Here is a 27,659-nt window from a genome sequence, read left to right on the forward strand (position 1 = left end):
AAAATTCTTAAAAAAAAAAAGGAGGGCACTGGTTGTGAGGGGCACTGGGAGCTGTATATAAGTAATGAATCACTGAATTCTACTCCTGAAACCAGTAGTGCACTGAATGTTAACTAAGTAGAATTTAAGTAAAAATTTAAAATGAATAAATAAATCACTGGGTGGCTCAGTTGGTTAAGCGACTGCCTTCGGCTCAGGTCATGATCCTGGAGTCCCGGCATCGAGTCCCGCATCGGGCTCCCTGCTCGGCGGGGAGTCTGCTTCTCCCTCTGACCCTCCCCCCTCTCATGTGCTCTCTCATTCTCACTCTCTCAAATAAATAAATAAAACCTAAAAAAAATAATAATAATAAATAAATAAATAAATCGGTTTGAGGGGGTGGAAAAGAGAATGGATGGATGGTGGAAGGAGATATTTGCTTAGCCTGGTGCTGCTCATAATGAAGTACAATAATGAAAAAAGTTCAGCACACAGTTCATAAAATTAAAAGTAAGCTTGGGGCGCCTTGGCGGCGCAGTCGGTTAAGCATCCAGCTTTTGGTTTCGGCTCAGGTCGTGATCTCAGGGTCATGAGATCAAGCCCTGTGTCGGGCTCCATGCTCAGTGGGGAGTCTGCTTGAGATTCTCTCCCTCCCTCTCCCTCTGCCCATCCCCCTGCTCTCTCTCTCAATAAATAAATAAAAACTTAAAAGTAAGCAGAACTTGTGCTTATAGGAACCATACATTCCCTGCGTACAAATACATCCCCCGTGTATAAAGACACAGTGTGTGCACCCAAGCAGTGTGTTTGCCAGGGTTTGCAGTTGTACAGATGTGTGTAGACGCGTCCATCCTTGTGTCTGCATGTCAGGGTAATGAGGTGTCTAAGACTGAGACACATGCAAAATCACTCAGGAAGGCAGTTTCTAAGTCGTTACTTTTTATTTTGAAAGATTTGTCAAACTCCCCACGTCGGGGTGAGAGTTTGCACGATTAATAAGGAGCAGCTTTTTCATGAAATGCTTGGAGGTGAACAAGTTCTCAGCCTGTGAGATCTGACCATCCCATTGACTTTGAAGTTTCTCTTGATTAATAGAAGGAAAAAAGGTGGGGAGGGGGAGAAAAGGAGGAACGTGCTAGAAACCAAGGGAAAGACCTCTTGTGACAGCTATCCAAATGTGAAAAAACAAAACAAAACAAAACCAATTCACCAACTCCACTTTTTCTACTTTACAATTTTCTACACCTCGCTCTTGACCTTGGCCTTCCCGGTGGAAACAGCCTCCCAGTCCTGCATTCCCCAAAGACAGCTAGGAGGGGAGAAGCCCTGCAGGGTATGGTGATCCACCCTCCAGGGGCCTGGTGGATTCCAGAGTGCTGATGGTCCACCCTGGCTCCCAAAAGTTTGGACAAACAGCCTAACATGAAAAGAAAGGGCACTGAAAGATGAGGGGGTGGGGAATGGTGAGGAACTGGCCTTATGTGAGAGTTAATACGTTTTCCTAACACAGACTCAGGTCCTTTCTCTGGGTGACAGCCTTGTTATCTGTGGTTCTGGCTGGCGGGTTCTGCAGGGCTTTCTCCCACTAGTCCCCTTGTCCCAGAAACATCTTTGCCAGCATCACGTGCCTATTACTTCCCTTTGCCCTCCTTCAGGCCATGTGGGGATGACCCCCTGGCAACCAATACCTTGAAATAAAATGAACACAAAGACTAACTTGGTGAGTATTAATTTCAAACTGAGAAATGGAGAGAAAATCTGAAGATGCGGGATGTGTTGAAGGCAGACTTGAGCAGATCAAAGTTCCCACCCATACACCACTAGGACACGGGGCAGCACAGCAAATGGCAAGAGAAAAGTGAGACTATTAGTGGGTGAGCAAGAGGCGTCCGCAGCCGTGTTACAACTAAGAATGTCATGACTTGGGTTACAATTTCCATTTTTAGCACCGTTAATGTATCCATTTAAATCTATATTAGCACCTTGTCCCCAGGCAGAACAACAAACCATCCAAACATTTTAAACATTGGGGGAAACAGGAAGGGGAAGATCAAAGAGGGAGATCTGGTACTGCGGAAGGAGGTGTGGATTTAGATCACCAAATCCTTGTCAATATCCTCTGCAAAGCAAGACAAGAAAACAGGATTAGAAATGAGCCCTGTATGGAGGAAGATGCGCTTCCCCAGGAGTCAGTGGGTCCCACCCATCCCCGGGCCAAGGGTCAGGGGACCAGCCCAAGGTCATCCAGGAAGTTGGGGACTGAGGACCTTGGTCTCCCTGCCCCTGGTCTGTTCCTGTCACTTACACACGCTGCCAAGTTACACTTCCTGTCCCCTCTCTAGGTGCCTGCCAGCTCCCAAAATAGCACTAGGCACAGACTGAGCGCTATGCTTGAGGAAGGTAAAGAGAAAGCAGATGAACAAGACTGCCTGAGACAGCAAGGCCGGCCCAGACAGGGAGAGCACAAAAAGGAGTTAACTAGGCACAGAAAGCAGAACTGGGCAGAGAGGATGGACACAGAGATGACAGAGAAAACAGAGGGGAGTTGGGGAGAGGATGGTGGCCCCTTTGCTCAGACACTCACGCTCCTTGATGCCAAAGCAACCGGCCCACTCGTCCAGGGCGATGTACTTGTCGTGGTCCAGGTCACAGGTGTCAAAGAAGCGGGTGGTGCAGTGCTCCATGGGGATGAGTGGTGCACGCAGTGGGGCCAGCTCCGTGTGGGACAGGTACCTGCAGGCGAGAGAGGGAGGGCCTAAGGACACTCCAGGAGAGACAGGAGAGAGCGAGCCTGCCCCACAGGGCAGAAGGAAGGGATGTGAAAGCAGAACAGGAAGCCAGGATCCCGGTCTACCCCCTTGCTGTACCACTGACCTGCTGTGTGACTTAGAGCAGGCACTGCCCACTCTGAGCCTCAGTTTCCCCTCCATCAAAGCAGGGAGAGTTGACCATAATGTCTAAGAGCTCTTCCCGTTCTGAGATCCCATGGATTCATAACAAAGGTCTCTTGATGCATTTAACTGCTTCCTAATTGGCTGAGAATTGGGGCATAGAAACTTAAAGAGAAAATAGAAAATATTCTGCCATTGGTAGCTCAAAATCTGCCATAAAACACAATGTGTGTTTCTGGTGAACACACATTTATGTAGCTACAAATGCACAGAAAAGAGTCTAAGGGCACCTGGGTGGCTCAGTCGGTTAAGCGTCTGACTCTTGATTTCAGCTCAGGTCAGGATCTCAGGGTTGTGAGATCGAGCCCCACATTGGGCTCCGTGCTGGGCATGGAACCTGCTTAAGATTCTCTCTCTCCCTCTGCCCTACCCCACTCTCTCTCTTTAAAAAAAAAAAACCTCTAAAAAGAGATACATCAAAATTATGACAGTGCTGCCTTCTGGGGAGAAATGGGATTGGCAGGAGAGTGAAAAGAACCAAAACCTTCATAGAGCTTTAATTTTTGTATATCATACTGTGCGAGAGAGAGGCCTTCTCATTTCTCTCCCACTGTCCTCCATTCCTGCTCCTCCAGCCAGCCTTGACTCCAGAGCACATGTATGAATTTTTTCCTTATTTCCCAGAGCCCTCAAATAGTTTTCCTGAAAACACTCTTCCCCAAGGGGCTGCACTGCAATTCCAATTTTCTCTCTAATCCCCAGACCCCCTCGCCCCACCCAACTCATGGAAGTAATCACAACATGTTTGAACCAGAAGGAATACTCTGGTTCCCTTTACAGGAATACTCCCTCCCTTTACATAGTATATCGATGGGAAAACTGAGGTCCCAAGGGGGCAGGGACTCAGGCAAGGTCATGCAGCTCTGGGATAAGAAGAGGGGGCGGATGGATCTCCTGGCCTAGGCTGGAGCACTTTCCCAGATGCACAGTCCCTGTAGCCCCAGTGGGAAGCCTCTCTCCTGGTCCTTTCATCCTGGTGGAATCCAGTTGCTCAGCCTGAGCTCCAGATGTCCCCCTGACTTTTTCCTTCCCCCTCCACAGCGAGTGACTCAGTTGGATCCCAGCCATGGAATGAGCCTGGGAGAGAAACTGCAAGGAGTTTCCCAGAGCTCAGGAGACCCCAGCCCCCGGGGGTTACAGACAGGGTGGACGGGCTCCAGGCACAGAGCCTGGACCGAGAACGAGGGGTGAGCCTCCAGAGAGGAGCATCCCTGTACAGAGTGTGCTCCCCCAGGCACATAAACAGGGCGGCCCGTCTTTCTATGCTCCTCCAAGAGCACACAGCAAGAGGAGACCAGAAAGCTACGGTGAGGGTTGTGACAACCCCCACGGGGCCTCCCATGCAGCAAGCCACCACCTGCGCCTTCTGGGGGCCTTTTCGCTTTTTCCTTCTATTGTGAGCAGCAGATCACATTGTGAGCGTCCTGGGGGCCGGGACCGTGCCAGCCCTGATTACTGTTAAATCCCCTGCCCTGGAATAGCACTGAGCAGGTAATAGATGCTCAGTAAGTGTTCGTTCGCTGACAGCCGCCTGCCTGCTCGGCCGTGGGGTTGCACGGCACGTCGGGACTCATTTGGAGGCAAGAACAATGAAACCAAGGGCTTGCAATGAGGATGGGATTGGCTGTGTGGATTTTTTAAGAACTCCCGGGCCGGTTCGCCCGGTTGGGGCGGGGTCTCCGGGCTTGCTGAATGAAGGACTGCGAGCATGCAGGCTGTCCCCTCCCCGCTGCCCCACGCCATGGAGTCTGCATCCTTCCTAGCTTGCTCTCCCTCAACTCATGGATACCCAAGGCCAGCAAGCCCAGGGATCAGGGGGATTTTCAGTTCCCGCCGACGTCCGCTTCTTCTGGCATGCAAATGTACTGTGGCTTTCTTCCCCTCGGGTGTGCATCTTTTCTCCTCTGCCCGGTCCTTCCCGCCTCGGCCCCCACACAGACTGTGGGCTCCGGGGCTGGGGGCAGCAGAGGCTGCTGAGAGGTCTTTGGCCAGACCCAGCGCGCCTACCGGCCCTGACCTGTGACGCCGTCTACTCCAGCGCCAAGCCAGAGCAGCCCCCTGTGATCCTGCCGGCCGGAGGCCTTACCCATCAACGGGGTGCTGGTCCAGCTGGCCAAACTGCCAGTGCACGGGGAAGATGTACATGTTGTAATTCTTCTCGAAGTCCCGGGCCAGCAGCTCCACGGGGTGGTCTCCGGCCTCCAGGCGCTTCTCGTTCTCATGGATCTTCTTCACCTGTGGGAGCAGACGCCATGTGACGAAGGGTCCAGGGGAGATGGTCCAGGCCAGTCAGGGCCCCTCCACCGCGGACAGTAGGCCAGAGCCAGAAGAGACCAGCCACGGCCAAGGTTCAAAGTGAGGGAAGGAAGTGGCAGACATGGATACCAGCCTCTCATCCACAGGAGTAGAGGCCTGGGGTGATCTCAAAGCATTCTATCTCCACAGAGCCGCCCCATCAAACTCATCTGGGGAGTTGGTTAAAATGCAGCTTCCTGGGCCTGGTTTCATGGAGACACTGATTCTATAGGGCCCTAGGCAGGGCTCAGGAATCTGCACTTTATCAGTACTCCAAGTGCTTGATAGATTAGTAAAGTCTAAGATCCACAGACTCAGAAGGAAAAAGGAATAGGGCAGTTTCTGTCGCTTTTGTTTGACACTGGGCTAAACAAAGTGAGCAGGTATCTTCATTACAGGACTTCTCAGAGTCTTTAAGGGGTGAATGCATACTCTTGGCCTCCAAAGGCAGTGAGAAGTCTGTGTCTAGCACCCAGGATAAGGGCACTCATCAGAGCAGGGGTGTAGGCTTACCCTTGAGGGCCTAGTTCTAGGAATGGGACTAGCCCGGGGCCAGGAGCCATCTCGCTCAGTGCCAGGCAGGGACCCTGGGACAGGCCGGAAAGAGCGCACTTACTCGCAGCTTCTGCTTCTCGGTCAGAAGGTTGTTGTCCTCGTCCCTTTCATACAGAGTGACCAGGACGTTCTTGAGCCAGTCCCGCATGCGCAGGGGGAATTCAGTCAGCTCGGAGTCCAGGCAGGGGGGGATGTCTAGGGTCCAAAACACAAGAGTTGTCAGCACAGACCAGGACTCTCCATGCCTGAGGGCCAACATACTGGCTAGACCACACTTCCCACCCCAGGGCCTCCTCCTACAGCTGTTTCAGTCAGAGGCTTTGGCACCGAGAGTGGCTCAGCCTTTCTGGGCCAGTTTCTTCACACCACAGTGAGCACAGGAGATTCTGTGGAGGGAAGAATGCTCTGCAAATGGAGACACAAAGACATGTCTGCTCTTCCCTTGACCTGATCTGACTTGCTGAGGTGACTCCTGCATCTCTCTGCATGATGGGGCCTGAAAGCAGAGGCCCAGGTCCCACGCCGGGGATGCCAACCATTGGGAGGGGTTCGAAGCTGCGAGGCTGAGGAATAACATCTATCCATAGGCCCAGCTTAGCTGGGGTGGGGAGGTCAGGACTGCTTATCCACCAGAACGTTCTTCGTGATAATGATTCCATCCTAATCTTTGGAACTTAGAATCCCAGAATGTCAGACCAAGTCCACTCTCTTGTTGGACTTATTAAAGGTCAGCATGGGGAGAAGGGGCTTGCTCAAGGCCACATTATCAGAGCTCATCCACCATCCAGGGTATGTGGTTGTCCCGGGGCTTAGAGTCCTGTCCTTCCCTCATCCTAAGTCCAGGGAAAGTCCCCTCTGAGGACCACTACCTTCTCCACCACCAGCGGGGGAGTGGAAGGGAGCATCTGTGGGGGACACACTAGGAGTTGGAGCAAGGGAGCAATATGCCCCAGAGGACAGCAAGAGCCACTTGGTAAAAGTCCCCTTGGCACATTCCTCAGTCTCACTGCCTAAAGATTCCTGTCAACCTTCCTCCCCCAGCCCCCTTCCTGTGCCTTCTCATTTCACACCCTGGGCCCCGTAACTGGGAGAGTGAGGCTGACAACAGGAGAACCTGCTTTTCTCCTCCACCGTTCTGCACTCTGCACACCCGAGGCAGGTGAGTGGCTCTCCCCAGTGCCACCTGGTGCCAGAGTGTACCAGACACACAACATGGGTGTTATCGTGGAGGACTGGATGTGGCCTTGGGTGTTTCAAATGATAAGGAGACGGCCAATGCTGAAGGAGGCACCTGGGCCGGTGGCATCTGGCCCTGGCATCACTAACAAAAAGTTAGACAGCATCCTGGCTTCCCTTCCCGCAGACACCTGACTCCCAAGTTTCTAGAAGAGGGCGGTTAATCATATGTCTTAAGTAGACAGACAGGGATGTGATGGAGTGATAAGGCCAAGGATACGGCAACACCGAGTAACAGGGCCTAACGGGGACTGGCAGGCATGCCCCCTCTCTTAAAGCATTCAAATTCAAATATTTTAAAAATAAACTTTATAGGCCCAGGGCTGCCTGGCTGGATCAGTCAGAGGAGCACGTGACTCTTAATCTCAGGGCCTTGATTTCAGGCCCCATGTTGGGTGTAGAGATTACTTAAATAAATTAATTTAATTAATTAATGAGTAAATTAATTAAAAACAAAAACCACTTTATAGATCCAGATAGAACATCATTTTTGCTTTACAATGTTGAAGCAGTAAAGATGTGGGTTAGCCCTATACAAGAACATCCTCATCATTAAAGAAAAAGAATGAGTTGTCTTGGATGCTAGTGAGAGGCTCTAAAAATCCCTGATCTTGTGCTTCCACAACTGCTCAGTCTTTCCTGGGAAGTGTCCTGAATGCAGAGTTGAGAGGAAGCTCCTCACAGACAGTCCTCTCATTTTGTAAACGGCAGCCCTCCTAAGAGGCTCAGAGAGGGGAAGAGACTTGCCCGATGTCACACAGCATGGGACGGCAGAGCCGCTCAGCATTCTCTCTGTGAGCTGGGGGGCTGGCAGTGCCCAAGGACAGACTCACATTTGCAAGGCCCAATGTAGTCCAGGTGGAGTTTGTGGCCCTTCTTGGTGCCCTCCAGGGTGCACTTGGTGGCAAAGAAGTGGCAGGAAGAGTCGAAGGTCTTGTTGTCATTGCTGCATACCTGTCGGCAAAGCATAGAGCACCTCGCCTTCATTCCCAAAGCCCGTCGCTGGTACCACCGTCTTTGCCCATTTCAGAGATGGGGACACAAAGGGCCAACAAGGAATGTGATTAGCCCAAGATCACACAGGGAGTTAGTGGTGGGGCTGCAAGAAGAACCCACTCTTGGGGCTCCCAGACCAATGTTCAGCCCCTGCTGAGAGCCTCTGTTGGTCTCTGAGTAGAGGTATGACTGAACCCGGCTGAGATAGGGGAAAACAAACCTGGCATCTCTGGAAAGGATGAATTAAAGATGGGGATGGCAAAAAAGCAGAGTGTACAGGGGAAAGTTAACACAGCAAGCTGGGATTGTTATGCTTAGAAAGGCCTGCTTGCGATGCTGGCCCTTGGCTGGCATCTGGGAACTTGGCCGGTAAACAAGTCCCTGCGCCGCTATAAAACTTTCCACAGATGATAAGAACGCCTCACTGTGCCTAGACTGCTTGTACAAACAACACGGTTTATGCTGAATGTCTGCTTTCCTTCTGGGAGTCTGGAATTTGAGTACGTGCTAGGCAGCACTCAATGAAAACTTTGAGTGCTAAGTCGCTAATGGGCTTACTTGAGCAGAAACATTGCTCACATGTGGCTGCATCTCCGTAGCTGGGGAAAGACTGCATTTTGTGAGACCCCTCATGCAGGTGGAGAAAGTAAGCAAGGCTGTACCTGGATTCTTCCAGACTCTCCCTATGTCTTGTTCCATTATTATTTAGCTGTGTATCTTTAACATGTCACTGTAATAAGTCTTCGCTGTGAGTACAACCCTACATTGAGTCATGTGAGTCCTCCTAATGAATCTCTGTACGTGGGGGTGGCCAAGCAGAGGTGCCGAGGGCTGAACAAGGACAGTGGCAGTAAGTATCTGTGTTAGGAGGCAGGGAGCCTTATGTCACACCTCCTGTACATACTTCCTTAGAATTGCTTATATATCACTGCAAAGGGAGAGTTGATGGGAACTGGTGACCAGTGGGATGGGGGTAAAGGGATAAGGAGGAGGGAAGAGTTGACAATGATGCTAAAATTTGGAACCCAGGGGAGAAGTTGTATTGGGGAGAGACTAAAGATGGAGAACCCAGACAGGAGGTTGTGGGAACAATGCTAATCCCAGATTTTCTGTCCTGAGCTAGGTCATGACTAGCACATTGGTGGTCATGAGCGGGCACTCAATAAATAACTGCACAGATGGATGGATGGATGGTTGGATGAAGAATGGATGGGTTTGAAAGATTTTTTTCTAAATAGCATATATTGGGGGGCACCTGGGTGGCTCAGTTGGTTAAGCGTCTGCCTTCAACTCAGGTCATGATCCCAGGGTCCTGGGATCGAGCCCCGCGTTGGGCTCCCCACTCAGTGAGGAGTCTGCTTCTCCCTCTGTCGCCCCCCGCTCATGCTCTCTCTCTCTCTCAAGTAAATAAAATCTTAAAAATAAATAAATAAATAGCATATATTGGGTACTGAGTACTAAGTACTACCTAACAAATCCCCACAAAAGTCCTAAGAAATAAAGACTATTTCTATCCCCACTTTAGAGATGAGAAAGCTGAGACTTGGAAAGGTTCTGCACTCGGCAAAGATCTCACAGATAACAAGGGCAGAGATGGGGTTTGAAATCAACTTCAGTCTGAGCCCAGAACCCATATTTTTGGACCTGATGCTTTGCTAGGCTGCTCCCAAGCCGAGAAAGCCCCTATCTCAGTGTCTGATGTTCTTGATGTATTCCTTTCTGGATCTGGTGTGGAGCTGGGAACCTGCTGGTGCCGAATAAATTCTTGCTGGTTGCTGGAGGGACCCAGTGACGGGCAGAGCCTTACCTCCACTTTCCTGCCATGACTATCTAGCAAGGGGACTTTTGAGACTGGAGCTGCCCCATAGAGCCACGAGCCACCAGTGTTCTGGGCAGCCACCCCCCATGTTTGCAAGGGCCCAAGCCCCCAGCCCCCTGCCCTTACCTTCTCAAACTCGCCAATGGGGGCAGGGCAGCTGGTAGGGTCCTGGCACACGCACATGGGAGTGTTGTTCTCATCCAGTTCACACACTTTGCCATGTTTGCAGTGGTGGTTCTGGCAGGGGTCTGGTAGAGTACAAGGGTATGTAGTTAGCACCGCCGGGTCCACCCCAACCCACCCAGATGGATCCTTGGGCAGAACTCCTCGCTCTGGGCAGCCCTGAGTCCTCCTGTCTCTTCTGCTGAGCCCAGCAGTTGGCGCTTAAGGGAGAAATTGGCTCAGTCTGGGGATGAGAGATTCAGTGTGAGGTCAGGGTCAGGCACATTTTGGGGAGCTACAGGCTTAATCTGGGACCCAGAAGCACTGGATACCATATAACTCCCTTGAGGATTGAAGCAATCACTGTGTTTTCAGCTCTCTGTTCCTCAGTGATAGTGAGGCATTTTTGGATCATAAAATAAACTTTCAAAAATAAATAAATAAAATAAACTTTCTAGAATGACTTGGAAAATCGGCTGTTGTCAGGGAGCCAGGGAGCCGTGAGGCCAAGCAAAACAGACTTGAGTGGCTGTAAAGGAAAAGGGAGAAGTGCCCTGGGGCCCACGCCGAACAATAGAGCCCAGCTGTGTCTGGTAAACACCGGATGAGGGTGGGCCTGGAGGAGGGAAGGAACGGACTCTGTAGATGCCCCTCTGCTCCAACAAAAACTCTATGCCCTCGGGATGACAGCTCAATCTGGCCGTTTCCTCCTGATGCATGATGTGGGGTATTTGAGTCATTCTTTATTGGACGCCTGCCCTGCCAGGCACTGGGCCAAGTGCTCTTGTGCCTCATCTCATAACCCTCCAGCCGTGGGGTGAGGGTCTACCGTCTGCATCAGTCCTGTGTTAGAGATGAGGAAGCTGGGCTCAGAGGAGCTAAGTAGGCTGTCGGAGGGCATTCTCAGCGGGAGTCAACGAGTTTAGAGGCAAACCTAGGTGTCTTTGCCTCCCAAGTCCATGCTGTTAACCCCTTGGGTATGATGCCTCTCCACTGTATGGGATGGAGATGCCAGCACAGTGGGCTGGAGGCGGAGGCCCTAGGACATTTCTCTCTTTCTGGCACCTACTCCAAGCGTAGCATTATATGAGCTCTATCAGGTTCCCAGGCCTTATTTCCTTGCAGCTGTATGCAGATCAAATAAGCTAATGTGTGTGGAAACTCCTGGAGTCCCTTCAGGTCTGCACCCACTTGGGGCATGGGCTGAGACAGAGGTCGTCTAGGAGCGCAGTGACCACATGGGACCTGTGACCTCTGTGGGAACATGAAACCCAACTTTGGCATCAGGGCAAATAGCTGTGAGGGGAGAAGGCCATTTCCACCTTGGGAACATCCCTTCCTGACACTCAGAGCATAGACAGCCTGGCTATACATAGATCATGCCCAGATTCCAGAGAAGATTTCCAACTTCCAAGTCAACACTGTTTCTCCTCCACAGCCCACCCTGCAGGGAGGAGCCCACCCTGAATTTCCTTAGGAAGGAAGCTCACGTAGGCTGTCCCCATGCCCCAGGCTCAAACGGCAGAGGGCAAAGACTGGATATGACAAGACACAAGAAAGGGACCTACTTTCAGCCACCACCTCCTCTTCAGTTTCCTCAGCACCTTCATCAAATTCTCCTACTTCCACCTGCACGGGGTTGGCTCCCACAGGTCCCTGGGGTGGAGGGAGAAGGGTGAGTCAAATGGTTCCTACCCTCAGGGGTAAACACTGGAGGGGACTTGCCTGGAGCTTCAGGTCCCACAAGAGGAGAGACAAGCTGGAAAGGTGTGTCAGGCCCAAGGCGCAGGGCGCACAAATGCCCCCCAGGGTCCAGAATTTACATGGACTTATACAGGCCCACCAAGATGCAGAGGCCACCAGGGGTGTTGGGACAGGAGGGGTACCAAGCCTGCCACCCCACCAGCCATACCACAGCAGCTTCCCCTTTATGTTTAACGTATGGGGAGACTGTGGGTGATCACCTAAGAAAAATTGTCCTGCAGCTTAAAAATAAAAAATTTCAAAATCATAGTTCCTAACTCTAGGGTGCCATGGAAGGTTTGGGAAGCATTCAGGAATGTGTCAGGATTGGGGGACATACAGGATTCACGTCTATGATTTTATGAGTGGAACAGAAGAGAAAGCATCCATGGAGGACTTGTCTGCCAAAATGCCAAAATGCTGCATGTGCCCATGGGAAGGGGCAAATGCCCCGCTCCAGGGTCGAGACCCCACAGCACCCATCAGGTTTCTCCAGGGAATGAATGTGGAGGTCTGGGCTCCCCACCCACCTACCTCTGCCACCTCAGCCACGGTTTCCTCTACCACCTCTGTCTCATCAGGCAGGGCTTCCTGTTGCTGCTGGAAAGAGAAAATGGAGTTCAGAGAGGTCAAGGCCAAGGCCAGCTTGAAGCGCCTCCAGCCAGGGGAGCTAGGAGAGCAGCTCCCTAGAAATCCCCAAGGCTGTGCCTCAGGGACTGCCATGGGTGGGGTGATGAGGGCAAAAGATAAGCCACACACAGGGGTCCTATGGAACTCTGAAGCACCCCCATTTCTATATTTTATATCTGGGGCGTCTATCGAAGATTTAGCTTAGAAAAGCATTTCCATTGCCTTGAACTCCTATGAATCTGAAAACCACTGATGCAGATGAACTCCTTTCAGTTTAGAGTGGGAAAACAGAGACCAATGGGGCAGGAACATCATGCATGTTAACAGATGTCGTTATCTTTCCCACAAGTATATTATTATTGTGATTTTGTGATTCCTTCTTGCCATGTCAACTTGGGAGTAAGAAGAAGCAAGATAACATACAAGTTTGAGGTGCCTGGCTGGCTGGGGCTGCTTCTAAAAGTAATGCTAACCCTGCCCAATCTTTTGGCAGAATCTACCTGCCAGAGTCTACCACCATTCACACCTCCTAGTGGAGAGAGGATGAGGGAATCAGGGGTTGGGAGAAACGGTCGGTCGGCAGCATGCTACTTCCTCCCTCTTCCGGTAATGGCTTCCGGCTTAGCTTTGGATGACCACTACTGGCCCCCTGCATGCAAGTCTTGGAGGGACGGTCAGTGTGCTCCACACTCCCCTGGCCAAGAAGCAGGGCCAGGACCCAAGCTCAACCAAATCGGTGTCCTTGAATTGTTTTTAAATCTTCTTGGCACGTTTTCTCAAGATGTGAAACTGCTGGAGCAGATCTATTCAGATGGCTGCATCTCCAAGACGGTCTGTTTGTTCTTACCTCCCAGATCCTGAACCTGCCCTTTTCCAGTCCTCCCCAACACCTTTGATTTTATAATTTGCCCCTGTCTCCTTTCTCCCACTAATTTGGCCAGATTGGAGCCTATTGCTTGCAACCAAATAGCCCTCACTGATTTGGAAACTAACCAGCCCTCTCTGTTCACTTTCTCCTTACATGGAAATCTCTCTTCCCCAGACTCTCCATCCAGTGGTCCTCATCTTAATTTTTCTCCTGTGCTTATTAGTGTAAGAAACAATCTTTTTTAAAAATAAGTAAAATAATGAGATAGGGACGTCCCTGACCCCTCCAAGCATCCAAGGCCAGCAGATTAGATGCCACTGAGCTGGTGGTGGAAGGAAGACCGAGCAGATATGCTCTTTGGGTACTTACAGGGGCTGCCAAGGCCTTCCCGGCCAGGCAAAGGAGAAAGAAGATCCAGGCCCTCATGGTGCTGGGAACCCTGTGAGGGGACAAAGATTGAGAGGTGAGTGAGTGGGGGGCTTCTTGATGGAGAGCTCCTTCTGACACTGAATTCCTGTGATATGCGAGGTAATTTTAGATGGTGCATGTTAAGTTATAGTGAAAGATGAGAGAGAAATTTGCTTCTACTCAATTCTCTTCCAATCCCAACTATATGAAGAAAAAGCCTCAGTTTGGTGCTAAGATGTCTTTAATACCTTTCTAGCACTTATCTATCTCCTTGTAACAGAGAGCAGGCCTCTGGCTCAGAGCCTCCACAGGAAACTATATCCAGCTGGAATTCAGCGAAGTTGTTTTGTCTTTTTTGTGTTTATTTTTATAGTTTCCTTCCATTTATGACAAAAGACAAAGATTTTTCCACATATGGTAAAGATATAAAGTCTCTTTTGTCAGTACACTTACTGAAGTTTTTAAATAGTGGTTCACCAAAGGTGGTTGGCTAACTAGTCAAGCCTGGGCGATACTGAGGCAGATCATCTTCAAGGACCCTTAAATCCCTGATGTTCTAGGATTCTTTTTTTTTTTTTTTCTTATCCCCTTAACCCTCCTCCTCTTCCTTTTCCTCCTCCTTCCTACCCCGTCTGAAAGAAGGAGGGGGGGAGTTAATAGACAGAAACCTCCTGTCAATTTGAGACAATGAGATCCACCTTCTAAAACAAAGAACAATAGTCTCGGAGTGTGACCAGTGGAAACTTGAGGGTAGCCACATTTTTCTCTGCTCTGCCCAGAGGGACAGCACTTCTCTGGAGGGAAACTATCCAAATACTTGCATGTGTTCATGTTTTCTCCTCTTTCCCCTTCACAGCTAAAGGATGTTAGCTGAGATCTAGAACATTCTCCTGCCCCGGTCACTGCTAAGACCTCACTCTCCAGATGCTGAGCTCTTCACTCCAAAAATCTCATGACTGAAAGGGATTTGGGAGCAGAATCTTCTCTGATGGTTCATTGCCAAAATGCCTTCTCTCACAGAGGAACTATAGTGGGGACATTTTATTTCATGTTCTCACTAGATGGACTTCTATTTCCTTTAGAAAGCGCTCCCTTGTATGCATCTAAATTTGCCTCCCTCAAACTTCTGGTCTACTCTGTTCCTCCTCCTGTGGCTACACAAAACAAAAGAGTGCTCCCTTGGCCCCTGAGCAGCTTTTAGTCAAGGTGACCAGTGGCCATGTCTTCCCTCTTTTGCCCCCACAAACTTCTATATTGGGCTCATCATCCCCAGTTCTTTCCAAGACTTTTCAACCAACCAAGGACCTTGGAGGTACCCTGGCATCATGGAAAAAAAAACAACACTTGGCTTGGAATTAAATGCCAGGGGTCCTTGATCTGCCTCAAAACCATCTGGGTATATTGGTTAAATCACTTGTCCCCCACTTCCATTATTGTGAGGGTTAGACTAGGTAAGCTTTAAGGTTGTAGGCTGGGTTCTTGAAATGCCCTTAAAATGTTGCAGGCACATGCTGGTCTTGGTCATTACCTGTAGTATGACCCTTCTTCACTTGCGGTAGTTGAACAACAGAAATAGGCAGAGGAAGAGCAGACTTCATACTGGCCCTTTGTTGTATTAACATAGACACAAAACCTCACCTCCTATTTCATGGCATATGTTTGAAATAAAACAGAAATTTAGAGGAATCAGCCTAGGGGCCTGGCATTGTGTCACCCTGGCTCCAGCTCCCAAAGGACTCCAGTCTTCCAGTCTTCCCTTTGCAGGCAGCTGTAGAATGCTCCTGCCCCACACAGTTGTATGCTTGTTCCCTCCCAGGCCTAGAGGTGGAAAAATCTCCCTGCTTGCTTTCCCATTTGGAAGATACAAGCAAGACAACCCCGGCCTATGATTTTATGAATGGAACAGAAGAGAAAGCATCAATGGAAGACTTGCCTGAGACTGTTTGAAGTCAAAGGGGCAGAGTGAGACCAGTAGCTAGAAACACAAAAAGGTGTTGTCTGAGCTCCAATGACAGAAGTCATGTCATGGACTTGACTAGTCCATGCTAGGACTGGAAATGTAATAAGCTTCCGGTTAAAGAGCCAGGAAAACCAACATCTCCAGAGTCCGTGTCCTTCATCTGAGCGGAGCAACCACGCTCCCCTCTCTGACCGTGCTCCCCTTCTTCTGACCAGCTCTGGTCAGCTTTTTTGTCTGCCTCCCCGCCCCCTTCCTGCACGTCTTTCCCAGGGGCACGCTCACCCTTCCTGCCACTGGTTTTGCAGCCAGAACTGAAAAATAATTCTAAATCTTGTAGTGCTCATGGTGTCTAAAGGCCCCACATACATGCTGTCCCCTGGGAAGCTCTGACACACTGGCAGACAAGGCACGGGAGGGCCCTTAGTCCCACTTTCCCGATGAGCCTGCAGTTGAGAGCAGGAAACTGCAATATTCAGGCCTCTTGCAAGTCAAACTGCCTTGACAAACTCCCTTCTCGTGCGTGGAGTTGGGTTGGGCCTAACAGGGACTGTGTTCCATCCGGCGTGGGAGTGGAAGAGAAAGGCAGAAAAGCGGTGACAGTGTTAAGAAAATGACCCGAAATCTCAGAGAAAGAGTTATTTTCCAAATCTGGGGTTCTGCCCGGTGCCCAGTGCTCCATCACCAGTCCCAGAAGCCTTTCTCTCCAGATGATGGGATGAGAGGAAAGGGTAACAGCTGCACACCCGTACTTCCTACACATGCTTGGATCCCTCCCTGAAGCTCTCTGAAACAGGTCTGGCACCCATCCTGCACAGCTCGGGGGGGGCAACAGTAACCCCAGGGAGGTCACAACACAGAGCCAAGCCCCAGCATTCAGAACACATCCTTCACCAATCAAACCTAAATCTGGTATGCCCAGTGAAAATCTCAACAGCTTTGTAGAAATGACTAGTATTAAATGAAAACTCCTTCCTTTGTATCTCTTTAGTTTGTGATGATGCCTGTGTCTATCCTTTCCAAAGTGTTTTGACAATCAGGAATCCCACTGGAGGCTCAAGGCGTGTCTTGCGGTCCCATAGTGCAGGTGAGAAGACTGAGGCCCAGAGAGGGGAGGAAACCTTCCAAGAGACCCAGCGAGTGAGCGGCAGGGCTGAATGAGGCCCCGGGCAGCCCAGTTCCACCACGGGCCAGCTCTTCATCTCACACAGTTTCTCTTGGCAGCTGATCCCTCCCAGGTGCTCACCTGAATAGAGCCCAGTTGGGCTGTGAACTGGCCCGAGGTGCAGGGAAAGCAGCCTGGGCCAGGGCAGGAACACGGGGTGTGTTTCCCTTGGCTTGGTGGTCATCAAAGGCAGACACTGCTTACCCCCACCCCACCGCCACCTCCTCCCCCTGTTCCGTACATCAAGTCCCTTCCCTTTGCCTTTATTTGCTCTGGAGACAGCTGAAAACCCGTCCTTGGCTGCCAGCAGGACCCGAAGCCGAGGTCACTTCTCTCTCTTTAGAAAGACTCTGGGGATGGAAAAGTACAGCCAGCCCCCCAGTTCATCTCCCTCAAAATATAAAGGGCCTCCTTTGGGCTCTCCCTGGACACTGAAAAGTCCCTGAATGTCACAACTGAGGGAAATCTCAGACTCATGGAATTTTATAGATTTTGAGTCTTGGAATCATGGGCTCTTAAGAACGGGAAGCACAGGATCTGAGTTGTAATCATCAAATCTGATTTGGGTAGAAAGTGGTTTATGGAGCAGTGCAGTCTCATAGAACCCTTTGGAGATGATGAATTTATTCTATTATCTGCCTCGTCCAGTATGATAGCTACTGGCCACATGTGGTTGCCGAACACTTGAAATATTGCTAGTGTAAATTAACTGAATTTTTAATTAGATTTCATTTTACTTAATTTAAATTTAAGTAGCCACATGTGGCTAGTGGCTACCACATCAGAGTGGTTATAAAGGTAACCAGTGGTCAGGAAGAGTGGTTATGCAATGTAGCAGAAAGGCAAGCACGTGGGCTCCGCAGACGGAACGTCCAGGCTCAAATCCTAGCTCTGCCACTTAGCAAATGTGTGACCTTCAGAAAGTGACTCTCCCACTCTGGGCCTCAATTCATTTCTCCATCTGTAAAATGGAAATAATACACCTACCTTGAAAGGCTCTTGGGTGATTTATATGAGAGAATACAAGAAGTAAGCAGTGTTGTTTGGAAGAGCATCTTAAAATCCGCTGATCCCAGAATCTCCATCCCCCTCAAGAATCCAGGGCAAGAATCCTGGCTCTTTGTCTGTGGCCCAGGGAGAAAGGGTGTTGGGGTGGAACAAAGGAGACATTGCTCCTCTTGGACAAGGGGACACCAGCCCAGCCTCCAGAGAACACAGTGACGAAGGCTGGGGCCCGGGCTGGCCTCTTAGTTAGGCTGCTGACGCACACCAAGCATCTCTCTCCCACTGTTTGGCTTGGAAACAAGGGTTCCAAAAACACACGTTCCTGGTAAACAAGCCCAAAAAGAGAAAAACAAGTCTGGAGGCTAATAAAGGAACCCCCTCTGTGAGCCAGGCCAGAGAGGCGCCACCGCAGCCAGTTCGGCCACCCTTGGACTCGCCGGGGAACAAGCACAGCCCCTCGGAGGTGGTCTCGTGACATGGACGTCGGCAGTCCTGGGATGCAGTCTTGGCAACGCTGCTCCCAGCTCACTGTGCAAACTTAGGGAAGGCTCCTCTCCTCCCCGGACCACACCTGGCCCTGCTCATCTGCACAATGAGGAGGTTGTTTCAGACCAGTGGTGGTCAAAAGTATGTAAGCCCTCTCTGTCAATGAGGTCTTCTGCGGAGTCCAATATTTGAAGTAGCTAAAAGCCTTTCCCATTTGTTGAAACATGAGTTCATTATAATCTGTTCAATGAATCAGCTTGAAATTAAAAACAAAAAACAAAAGCAGGTACAAGGGGAGTTGAGATGAGGGCTGAAAGTCCTCCACACTCAGACACCGCTGAGATGCCCTGGAGCATCTCTGGGGTCTCCTATGAACACACTTTGAAAATCCCGGGGCAAGGTGGTCCCTGAGGTTTCTTTCAGCCCTGGCTTTCTAAGTCGGCTCAGGTAGAAGCCTTTCAGAGTATCATCCCTCCCAACCTGTCCCTTGACTCTGCTTCCAATTTTAATATTTCTTGCTGGAAGGGAAGAAGCTAAGGGAAACTTTGAGGGTGTTATGGGTGCTCAAGCCTAGGAGTGAAGAGGTTCTGGGGCAACTCCAAAGCAGCCCTGGAGTTCGGGACTAGAATCAGCCTAACTAAGGTTCCACAAAGTCATCTAAGATGCCACGTTTCGCTCTTTCATGGTGGTTAGGAGAGGCCCAGGGTGGAGCTTCAGGCTTTCCTCCTTGGCTCCCTCTACGGGCCACTGCTGCGTGGGGGTGACCACAAAAGGAGGGGCTGAGAAAGAACATCAGAATGCAGGCTGTCACATACCAAAGATAGCAAATACATGGTGAAAATGTGTCCACCTGCTCCTGCAGTGCATGTGGCAGACATTACTAATCGATCACATGACCCTTCCCCCTAAAGGGCAGGGAGGCATCTGAATCTTGAACACAGTTCTTCTGGCAGCCGCTACCAACGACTGGTGTCGTCAAGCCACGCGAAACCTCTTTGCCATGCTTCTGATTTTGAGGAATTGAGGCTCAGAGAGGGAAAATAACTCACTCGAGGGTCACATAGCAGGCTGGTAGCGACACTAAACTTCCAGATGTTCAGAAACATCCAGATGTTCACCTTGTTTTGCCCTGTTTCTTTTTCCATCTGATCAGTCTGGGATCCTAACGCCATGACTAACATAAGATGACCCAGAGGGATCCCCAGATGAGATAGGTTAATATCAAGTTTCCGAAAGAACCCAGTTCTGGACAGAGTTGGTATCTCCATCCATATTTTTTTCTCTAGAGACACCAAGCTCTATGTCTTGAGAGTGAGGGTAGAGCTAATTTCCTGTCTAAGACATCTCTTCCTCCTGGATAAGAGGAGACTGCTTTTCTAAATAATTCTGCCAAGTCACTGCTTGCTGGCTCTGGCTCTGCCCAGCCCAGCCATCCCTGAGTTCAGGGTTGGGGTCAGGATCCAGGCTCTGTGCTGCAGAGAAAAGGCAGAAGCTTCATTAATCCCCCGGTTCGGCTGAAGGCTCAGCTCCAGCCCTCTCTTTCCTCCTTTAAAGACGGGTGAAGTGAGGAGGGGGGGAAGCAGCCACTATTAGCCCTTCGTGCTGCCCTCATGGCAAAGGCCACACTGGCCAGCCAAGAGAGAGAAAGTACTGGTATCACTGATCATCCATAGGGCTTGGTGCCTTCAGAAGGAGGTGTACGGGCATGAAACCAAAGTGACCAGATGAAAACCAACAAAAAAAAGGAAAAAAAAGTGAACATTTGGACAGGTCTGAACATCTGGAAGTTAGGCACAGACATCAGTTGGCTGTGTGACCTTCGGTGACTATCCTCCCTCTCTGATCCTCCGTTTCTCTGCCTGTAAAGCACCACCAGTGATTTGGTCGTGGATGTGTACGACGCGTCTGCCTCCTCTTTGTAACCTGTAGTCATGTCTGGGGGATGTGCACATTCGTGTGCGGCTACGAACGGCAGTCCCGTCTGCACTGCCTGGCAGTGTGTCTATCACGGGGACCTCTGGCCTTGAGGACCTCTACGTGAAGCCATGTAGGGGTCTTTTGAGTGTCCACCTGGCTCAGCATCTGTCTGTTGGGGCCCGGGTAAGTCAGCGCCAGGGTTTGTATGTGCATCGAGTTGTATACCTGGAACTTGTCTGTGAGTCAACGAACGGCTCAGGGGGAGATGTGTGAGGGCGTGACCCTCTGGACTGGCGCACGTTTGGCGGCATTTATTTTTAGCTGTGCCAGTGGGTGCCTGTTGGTAAAATCGATGTTTACAGTCTACATCCTTGTGGGTTTGTGTCTGTCCCTTTTGATCTCTGCACATTTGGCTACCTATCTAAATAACCTCGAAAGCCAGATAGTCTCCCATTTACCTCACATCCTGAGTTCTTGCCTTTTCTCCACCATCCTTTGCCTTTTCTCCACCATCCTTTCCTATTTATAGCTTATTTTCAGCAAGGAAAGCTGCTCTTGTAAATAGCAAACCCCAGCCATGCTCTTGGTTGACAAGTCTCTACAGAGGGATAAAGATTTTAGCAGGACTGTTACACAACCCAAGATCCCTTAGCCCCTCCTCTCTTGTTTCCTTTCCAACTAGGGGCACGGAGGAGGTTAAAAACGTAGGCCAGTTATTTCTTCTCATGAAAGCAATCTCTGGGATTTAGGTTCGCAGGACTTCAGACCTAGAAGGGCCCCTGGAGACCATCTAGATTCCCCATTTAACAGATTAGGAAAAGGAGGCCCAGAGAGGGGAAGGGTCTTACCCACTGTCACTCAGTGTGAGTTATGACTCGCCTCTACCATCGCCTTGGCCAATGCTCTTTTCACACTGGAGGATACAACACTCTTGGGAAATACAAAGGTGCCCAAATCAAAATGGATTTAAACACTTATTTTGTTTAAATGTGCCTATTAGCACTTTTAATAAAGAGAAGTTATATACAAACCCCAAGATGACAGAGCTGCCAGACAAAAAAGATGGAAATGATTTCACCAAGTCTTTGGATACCATGTTTATCGGTTCTAAAAATCCACCGCTTGGGGGGTTGGGGGGCCACAATGTACCAAGTGCTTCCTGTGTATCATCCCATTTCTTCCACACCGTACCGCCTCGAAGTGACCATTGTTATTGCTCTTTAACCAAGGAATAAACTGGGGCTCAGAACGGAGAATCTATTAGTTCAAGGTCAAAGGGCACCTCCTGAACAGCCGTGCAACTAAAACTCTGGTCTTCAAACACCGGCGCAGGGAGGCTCATCACGGCCCCACAGCTGCCCCGCGATCCTGGGAGATCAGCAGGACAGGACCTAGAGTTTGCTGTCCTGATATTTGGGGAGTGAGTGGGGTGGGGGACATTCAGACTGAGCCTGATGTTCTGAGTGTTTCAATGTCCCCTCCCAGCCAGCAGGCAGAGACCCTGAAAAAAGGTTACCGTGGCAACTCACATTCCTCCCAGAATGAGTCATGGCAAAGAAGAGCCTTTCTGTGGGTGGGACTTGGAGAAAGTTTCAAAAGTTGATTCCTTCTCCAGGCACCCCTTCCCCCTCCCCCCTCCCCCTTCCCCTCCCCCCTCCCTCCTCCCCCCTCCCTCTGCTTTGAGCTTTGTCGATGTGGCAGCTGAGCACTGTGAGTTAACCCTCTCTTCCCCCAACCACTCCCTTTCAAAATTGTTTATCCTCCTGCAAATATACATCTGCTCCCAGTCCCACACTCCATTTTCCACATCATCATGCCCTCTGGCTCTTTGGGAAGTAGTACATCCATTTGAGTATATCTTAAGACTAAAGGCTGTGAATACCTCTTGTTCTCCTCTCTCTCTCTCTCTCTCACACACACACACACACACACACACACACACACCCCACTACTACCACTACTACTATACATAAAATTTTAAGTGGCTTGCAGATGTCTTAAAGCCCATTCATAGGCCAGTCTGTGGATTCTGGTTTAAAAGACTTTCCCTTGAAAGTTTCAGATGATGTCAGGCTCCCCAAAGACCATCAAGTCCAACCTTCTTAGTTTACAGATAAGGAAACTAAGTCCAAAGGACTTACTTACCTAAGACAGCACACAGAATGTGTGCTTAAGTCTGCCAACCTACTTCTTATTTGCTTCTCACTCTCCCATCAGCAGGTGGAGAAGACAGAAATTTAACCCTAGAGAATCGCTGGTAAGAACATTCTCCCTGTGTTCTCTGTAGAATGCTGTCCTTTCTGGAGGAAAATGTGTGCCTCTCTGTTCTCTCTTGGGCAGACTGGGCTTCCTTGAAGACATGCCTCATCTCAGTGCCCCCTTTTCCCTTGGTGTCCCTCAGACCCCAGAAGTCCACTCACCAACTGGCCAATGGAGCCAAGGAAGGTAAAGACAGGAAAGAGTGTGTCCAAAGAGGACTTAACATCCTAAAAGGCTAGACCACCATCTCCGTGTAGAGTTTGGGCTTTCTAAACAAGGAGGTGTGAGAAGGTTGCCCTGGGAGTCTCTCTGGCCTGCCTTCCCCCCTTCTCCCTTTCCTGGAACATCCTCCACCACACCCAGCCTCCCAGAGGACCCAGAGGCTTGGTTGGATGATATCAAATGTCTGAGGTCTTCAGATCCACGTACACTAAGGGCTACGGCCAGTGAGTTCCCGTGCTTACACCCCGGCAGCCCAGGATGGGAACAATGCCTAACCCAGGAGTCTGACGGTGCTATTTCAGAGTGCGTGTGTTGAGGGGGGGAGGGGTCAGTGGGGGAGAATTCCAGGGAAACAGGCGCCTTCCCAGAGGTACTGATTCCAGGTAGAGACCCTCCATTTGCCTTCCAGAGATGAATTTATCATTCATGCAAAGTTCCTTTTGGAAAACAGAACCCCTGACCGAAAACCAAGTCTAGGAAGAGTCTTCTCCTGGAATGGGGAGCAGAACAGACCGTGGCTGCCAGCCAGCCCCGTGCAGCTGTGAGCAGATCAGATTCCTAGGAAAGCAGGCTGCCACATTTGCGAAGGGAGCACAGCGGAGAAGCCGGCAGCCTCTGAAACCAGAGAGGCAGGCACAGAGAGAGACACACACACACACAGAGAAAGCACTCCCCCAAAGACACAGTGAGATTATTTTCTGCAAACCAAAAAGGGAGACCAAGTTACACCACCTGAAAAGCAACAGGCAGTGAGTCCGTGGCTCCTGCCCTTAGCGGGAGGAGCGCGGACGGAGCCCGAAGAGATGCGCACCGGTCCCTGACCCAGAGACCTCCCCAGCACAGCTCCTCTTTCTGTAACACACTGCAGGAGGGAACTAGGGGGTCGGGGTGGAGCGACCAGAGAGGGAAAGGCTGGGCAGGGGGCGTGCGTACCTCGGCGGCAGGCGGGTGGCTGGCGGAGTGCGTTCCGGACAGTGTGAAGGTCTGCGGGAATGCGGACGGTTTAGAGCCGGCCAACAGGAAACCAGTCGGAGCTCTGGGCTGGGTCTGTCTCCCCTCCACCCCTCGGGCCCTCCTCCTCCTCCTCTGTCTCCTCCTTCTCCCCCTCCCCCTTCTCCCCACCGCCGCAGCCGGCTAGGTCTTGCATTTCTCTCCTCCTCTCCTTGTGGTGGGCTGTCCTGACCAGACTCCTCAACCCCGTCTGCCTCATGGGTTCTGGGGCTGCTCCCTACACAGACTACTCGCGGAGCACCAGGGCTGGAAGGGTCCACAGGAATCATGGGGAACCACTTCCTCCTTGTTCAGACGGGAACTGAGGCTTGGAAGGGGCAAGCGATTACCCAAAGGCCCCCAGGGGCAGAGCCGGGCCCAAGGGTCCTGACTTCCTGACCAGTGATCTTTACAAGATGAGGCAATGTGGAGGAGGGCATTGCCAATTCGAGGGGACCGTATCTGTGACAAAGGCAAAGCCAAGCCTCACCTCTGTACAGACAGAAGCCTCCTCTGGTGGCATCATCGCTGATGAGGGCGGATATGATCCAAAAATAACAACTCTGATTCTAGTTGCACCACGCATAGACATATAAGAGATTTGCTTTCTAGCTGGGGAGTCTGTATCGTCAATATAGAACAGATGAGGTGACTGATGATAATCATCATAGCAGTAACAACAGCCGAGGCTTACTGAGACTTTGTAATCTTCACCAGCAACCCCTTGACTTAGATATTGTTATTGCGCCCCTTTTACTAATAAGGAAACAGAGGCTCCATGAGGCTAAGTCACTTGCCCAAGATCCCCTGGTTTAAAGGGGTCTAGGCAGGCTGGGTCTACTACAATTCAACTGGTTCACTCTTGTGCTACCTGAACTTCTTGGTGCAACAGGTCTTGGTTGAAACTTTATGAGAATATTGATGAATGTATGAATGTTTTTGAGTGCATTCCTAGAACTTTGAGGGATACAAGAATTACTATCTGGTCCTTGTCCTGCAGGAGCTTTGGATCTTCCAAGAGGGCACACCTTATGCATACACCCACTCACACGAGTGCTACAGACTGTGAGGCTTATCCCAGGGTTCAGAGTGGAGGGATGCTTGGACTGGGGCAGTGGAGAAGGCTTGCCGGAATAGATGGTTCTAGAAGCCATGGATTTGGTTTGAACAACATGGAAGGGGAGAAGACAGAGAACACTCTCATAAACTTCTACTTGATACGGCCTCTGCCTCTCTTACCATCCTGTCCTCCTTGCTTGCTCTACTCCAGGTCACTGGCTCTGTTGGGTTCTTCAACGACTCCAACGTCGTTCCTACCCCTGGCTCTTCGCACTTGCTCTTAACCTCTGCCAGGGTCAGTTGTCTATCTGAATGTCCTGTGCCCATCCTTCAGGTCTCTGGTATTACGTCATCCCTAGAAGAGCTGCCCCCCGCCCTGCCCCCTGCCGACCTCCCAATGGGAATCAGCCTCCTTGCCTCTCCCATAGGCAGAGTTCACCGACTTACACTGTCTTTCTTCCCACCTAGCACTTGTCCTGCTCAGAAACTATTTGTCTCCCCCACCAGACAGATGATCCACCAGAGCAGGGGCTCACGTGTCGCGTTTGGGCAAGGCTTAACGTGGTTAGAACAGCGGCCAACATCAAGCTGGCATTCTCTCAATGAGGGGTTGTCTTCTAATAGCGATGCCACCTGGAGTAGTGCCCAACACTAGTCTTCCAAAGACCCTCAAACCTACAAAAATTGATCATAAAAGTTTGGGTGTCCGTGCATTTTTCTGCGGAGAAGTCCCATGGCTTTCTTGAGGTTCTCAAAGGCACTAGTCAGGAATCCAAGAAAGGACCTCTGCTCCCCATGATCCCCAAAGCCTCTCCCTGGCCCAGGGGCCAAGAGCTGATGCTCGGCCTTGGCTGTTCAATGCAGACTGCTGGCAGCCTCCTCAGATTTGTTTCACCATCTGGACAGATTGGTTGCTATAGCTCCCAGGCATCGTGGGGACTAAAATTAACTTAAGTGTTGTGTTTTTTCTTTATAAACTAGGATAATGTTTCTGATGAGAATGAGCCAATGGAACCATTCCCATGTGGCCTTTGCTTCAGGAATTGGAAAGCTGGCTGGAACTAGGCTAACACTCTGGGACAGAGGTCCCATTCAGGGGTGACTCACAGGCCCCCATGGGGATACCTTGAGCCGGGATCCCTCCGAGGAAAACTAGGTAGAGTTTATATCTAGCGTAAGAGCACCCTTGGGGAAGCAGGAGCCTCGGAAGCAAGAATGACTTTGACCTAGGAAGGGAAAGTGCTAGTACTGAGGCTGGTCCTCCTGCCACCACCAAGGGCTTTAGAGGAAGGGAAAGAAGCACAACTGGGCCAGGGGTGGTCGACTGGGGTGTGAGTCCCTGCTCTGCCACGGAGTCAGTGAATGACTTTGGGCTAAACACCACCCCCACCTGAGCTACACCTTTTCCATTTGTAAATAGATTGGACAGCATAATAGTAGTATTATGAGCCAGAATTTATTAAACACACTGAACTAAGTCCTTTGTATATATTTTCAGATTTAACCTTTATGAAATAGGAACTTTTATCATCCCCATTTTATAGATGTGGAAAATGAGGTTCAGATCAGATCAGTAGTACACCCAAGCTCATGCACCCAGCACGTGGCAATTCAGAAATTCAAAGGCAGGGTTAAGGGACACCAGAGCCCAAGTGCTCAACCACGACACTCTACCTCCTCTTAAATCTCCCTCCAGCTCTGACATCTGTGGACCCTAGACCACACAACCATTTGGTACCCCTCTTCTTAGTTGAGAATGCGGCTTACCCAACATCAGCTTGCAAAATGAGACGTCAGTACCTTGGGATCCTCGCTACCTTCCCACCACCCCGTCCAGCCACTCTGCAGCTTTGCTGTCTAGGTATTACCTGCTCTACCTCGATCCTGCCCTTTCTGACCCTAGCACCCAGCCACAGCCTGAGAACTCCAGGGGGCTTTACTAGCCACTGCCTTGGGAATGCCAGGTGCATGACAGATGCGTGACATCCAGGCTCTCCACACGTCCAGAACGTCAGCTGATCAGCTCCCTCCCTCATCGTTTATTGACTACACTGCATGGGGGACACAGCAGTAAGTAGGACAGAGACATTCTAATAGCTAAGGTGGGTAATACACCTGTTTCAGGTTGTGATCAATTCTATGAAGGAGAGAAACAGGATGAAATGAAAATGTAATGGGGGACTACTTCAGATAGCGTAGTTAAGGTAGGCCTCTCGGAAGAGGCAAACATGGCAAGAAAAGTTGATGGTGAGTCTGTGAGAAGGGCTCCAGGAGGAACTTTGTCGTCAAAGGGAGAATGAGCGCCAAGACCCTGGGGTGGGGACAGCTTGGCCTCTTCAAGTACTGAAAGTGCACCTAGAATGGCCCATCGGAGGAGATCCCCTTCTCCTCCTGTTCCTCCTTGTCTCCTTCCTCTTACCCCTCTTCATTCCTACCATTTTTACAGCCTTTCGGCCATTCTAAGGTTATTTCCTTGTGTAATAGCTCAGTGAGTGACAGAGCAGTCTGGTGAGGGAGTCACAGTAGGGCTTACAACTCATATTGTAGATCTGGGGAAACTGAGGCCCCAACCCCCAGGGGAGCTGGGGCTCAGAGCCAGGTCTCCTGACCCCTGACTCAGAGGCAGATTCTCAACCCCACCAAGAACTTGCTTGTCTTTCTGCTGGGTAACTCCAAAGTCTCTGTCACCTGAACCACCTGGAGGACCATCTCTGGGAGCTGGACTGGGGCCAGGTGGGCAACCAGTGTTCCCATGTATGGTTAGGAGTACCTGGACAGGGAGCAAGAGGTCTGAACTCTGGAAGTAGATCAGGGTGTCTCTGTTGCTTTGGCTTCTGGCAAGAAGGAAAACAACCAAGAAAAAGTTAAGTAAATAAAAACAGTGCCAAGAAACATCCTCTAAAGCCTTCCATCAGAAACAGGGTCAGAATCTCAGTGTTTCAGATATCCAGGCCATA

The 27,659-nt window shown here is 50.4% G+C and overlaps 1 protein-coding gene across 2 annotated transcripts; it reads right to left on the bottom strand.

Annotated features, from left to right (window-relative positions):
* Window positions 1–897: 897 nt before the first annotated feature.
* On the bottom strand, window positions 898–23,694 carry LOC118006781 (SPARC). 2 transcript variants are annotated; one of them, XM_034999548.1, is made up of 10 exons: window positions 23,587–23,694; window positions 13,604–13,673; window positions 12,271–12,333; window positions 11,562–11,649; window positions 9,958–10,079; window positions 7,850–7,970; window positions 5,842–5,975; window positions 5,017–5,165; window positions 2,564–2,712; window positions 898–2,098 (listed from the first exon to the last, which is right to left on the bottom strand). In XM_034999548.1, exons 2-10 carry the CDS (start codon window positions 13,658–13,660, stop codon window positions 2,070–2,072), a joined length of 912 nt encoding a protein of 303 aa, XP_034855439.1. In that variant the 5' UTR covers window positions 13,661–13,673; window positions 23,587–23,694; the 3' UTR covers window positions 898–2,069. The 2 variants fall into 2 exon arrangements, with proteins under 2 accessions (XP_034855439.1, XP_034855438.1); XM_034999547.1 differs by having other exon boundaries at window positions 12,271–12,336.
* Between the last annotated feature and the right edge of the window lie 3,965 nt (window positions 23,695–27,659).

This window comes from Mirounga leonina, unplaced genomic scaffold, assembly GCF_011800145.1.
Source record: "Mirounga leonina isolate KUSES-001 unplaced genomic scaffold, KU_Mleo_1.0 Mir_99, whole genome shotgun sequence".
Lineage (NCBI taxonomy): Eukaryota > Metazoa > Chordata > Mammalia > Carnivora > Phocidae > Mirounga > Mirounga leonina.

Bases quoted from the DNA above. Each gene is read 5' to 3' on its own strand.
- LOC118006781 (XM_034999547.1), bottom strand. From the start codon at position 13,660: ATGAGGGCCTGGATCTTCTTTCTCCTTTGCCTGGCCGGGAAGGCCTTG. The intron at 5,976-7,849 runs GTGAGTCTGTCC...TTTGGACCCTAG, and splicing joins CTACATTGGGCCTTGCAAAT to ACATCCCCCCCTGCCTGGAC. The intron at 2,099-2,563 runs GTGAGTGTCTGA...CTTGCTTTGCAG, and splicing joins TTGCTTTGGCATCAAGGAGC to AGGATATTGACAAGGATTTG.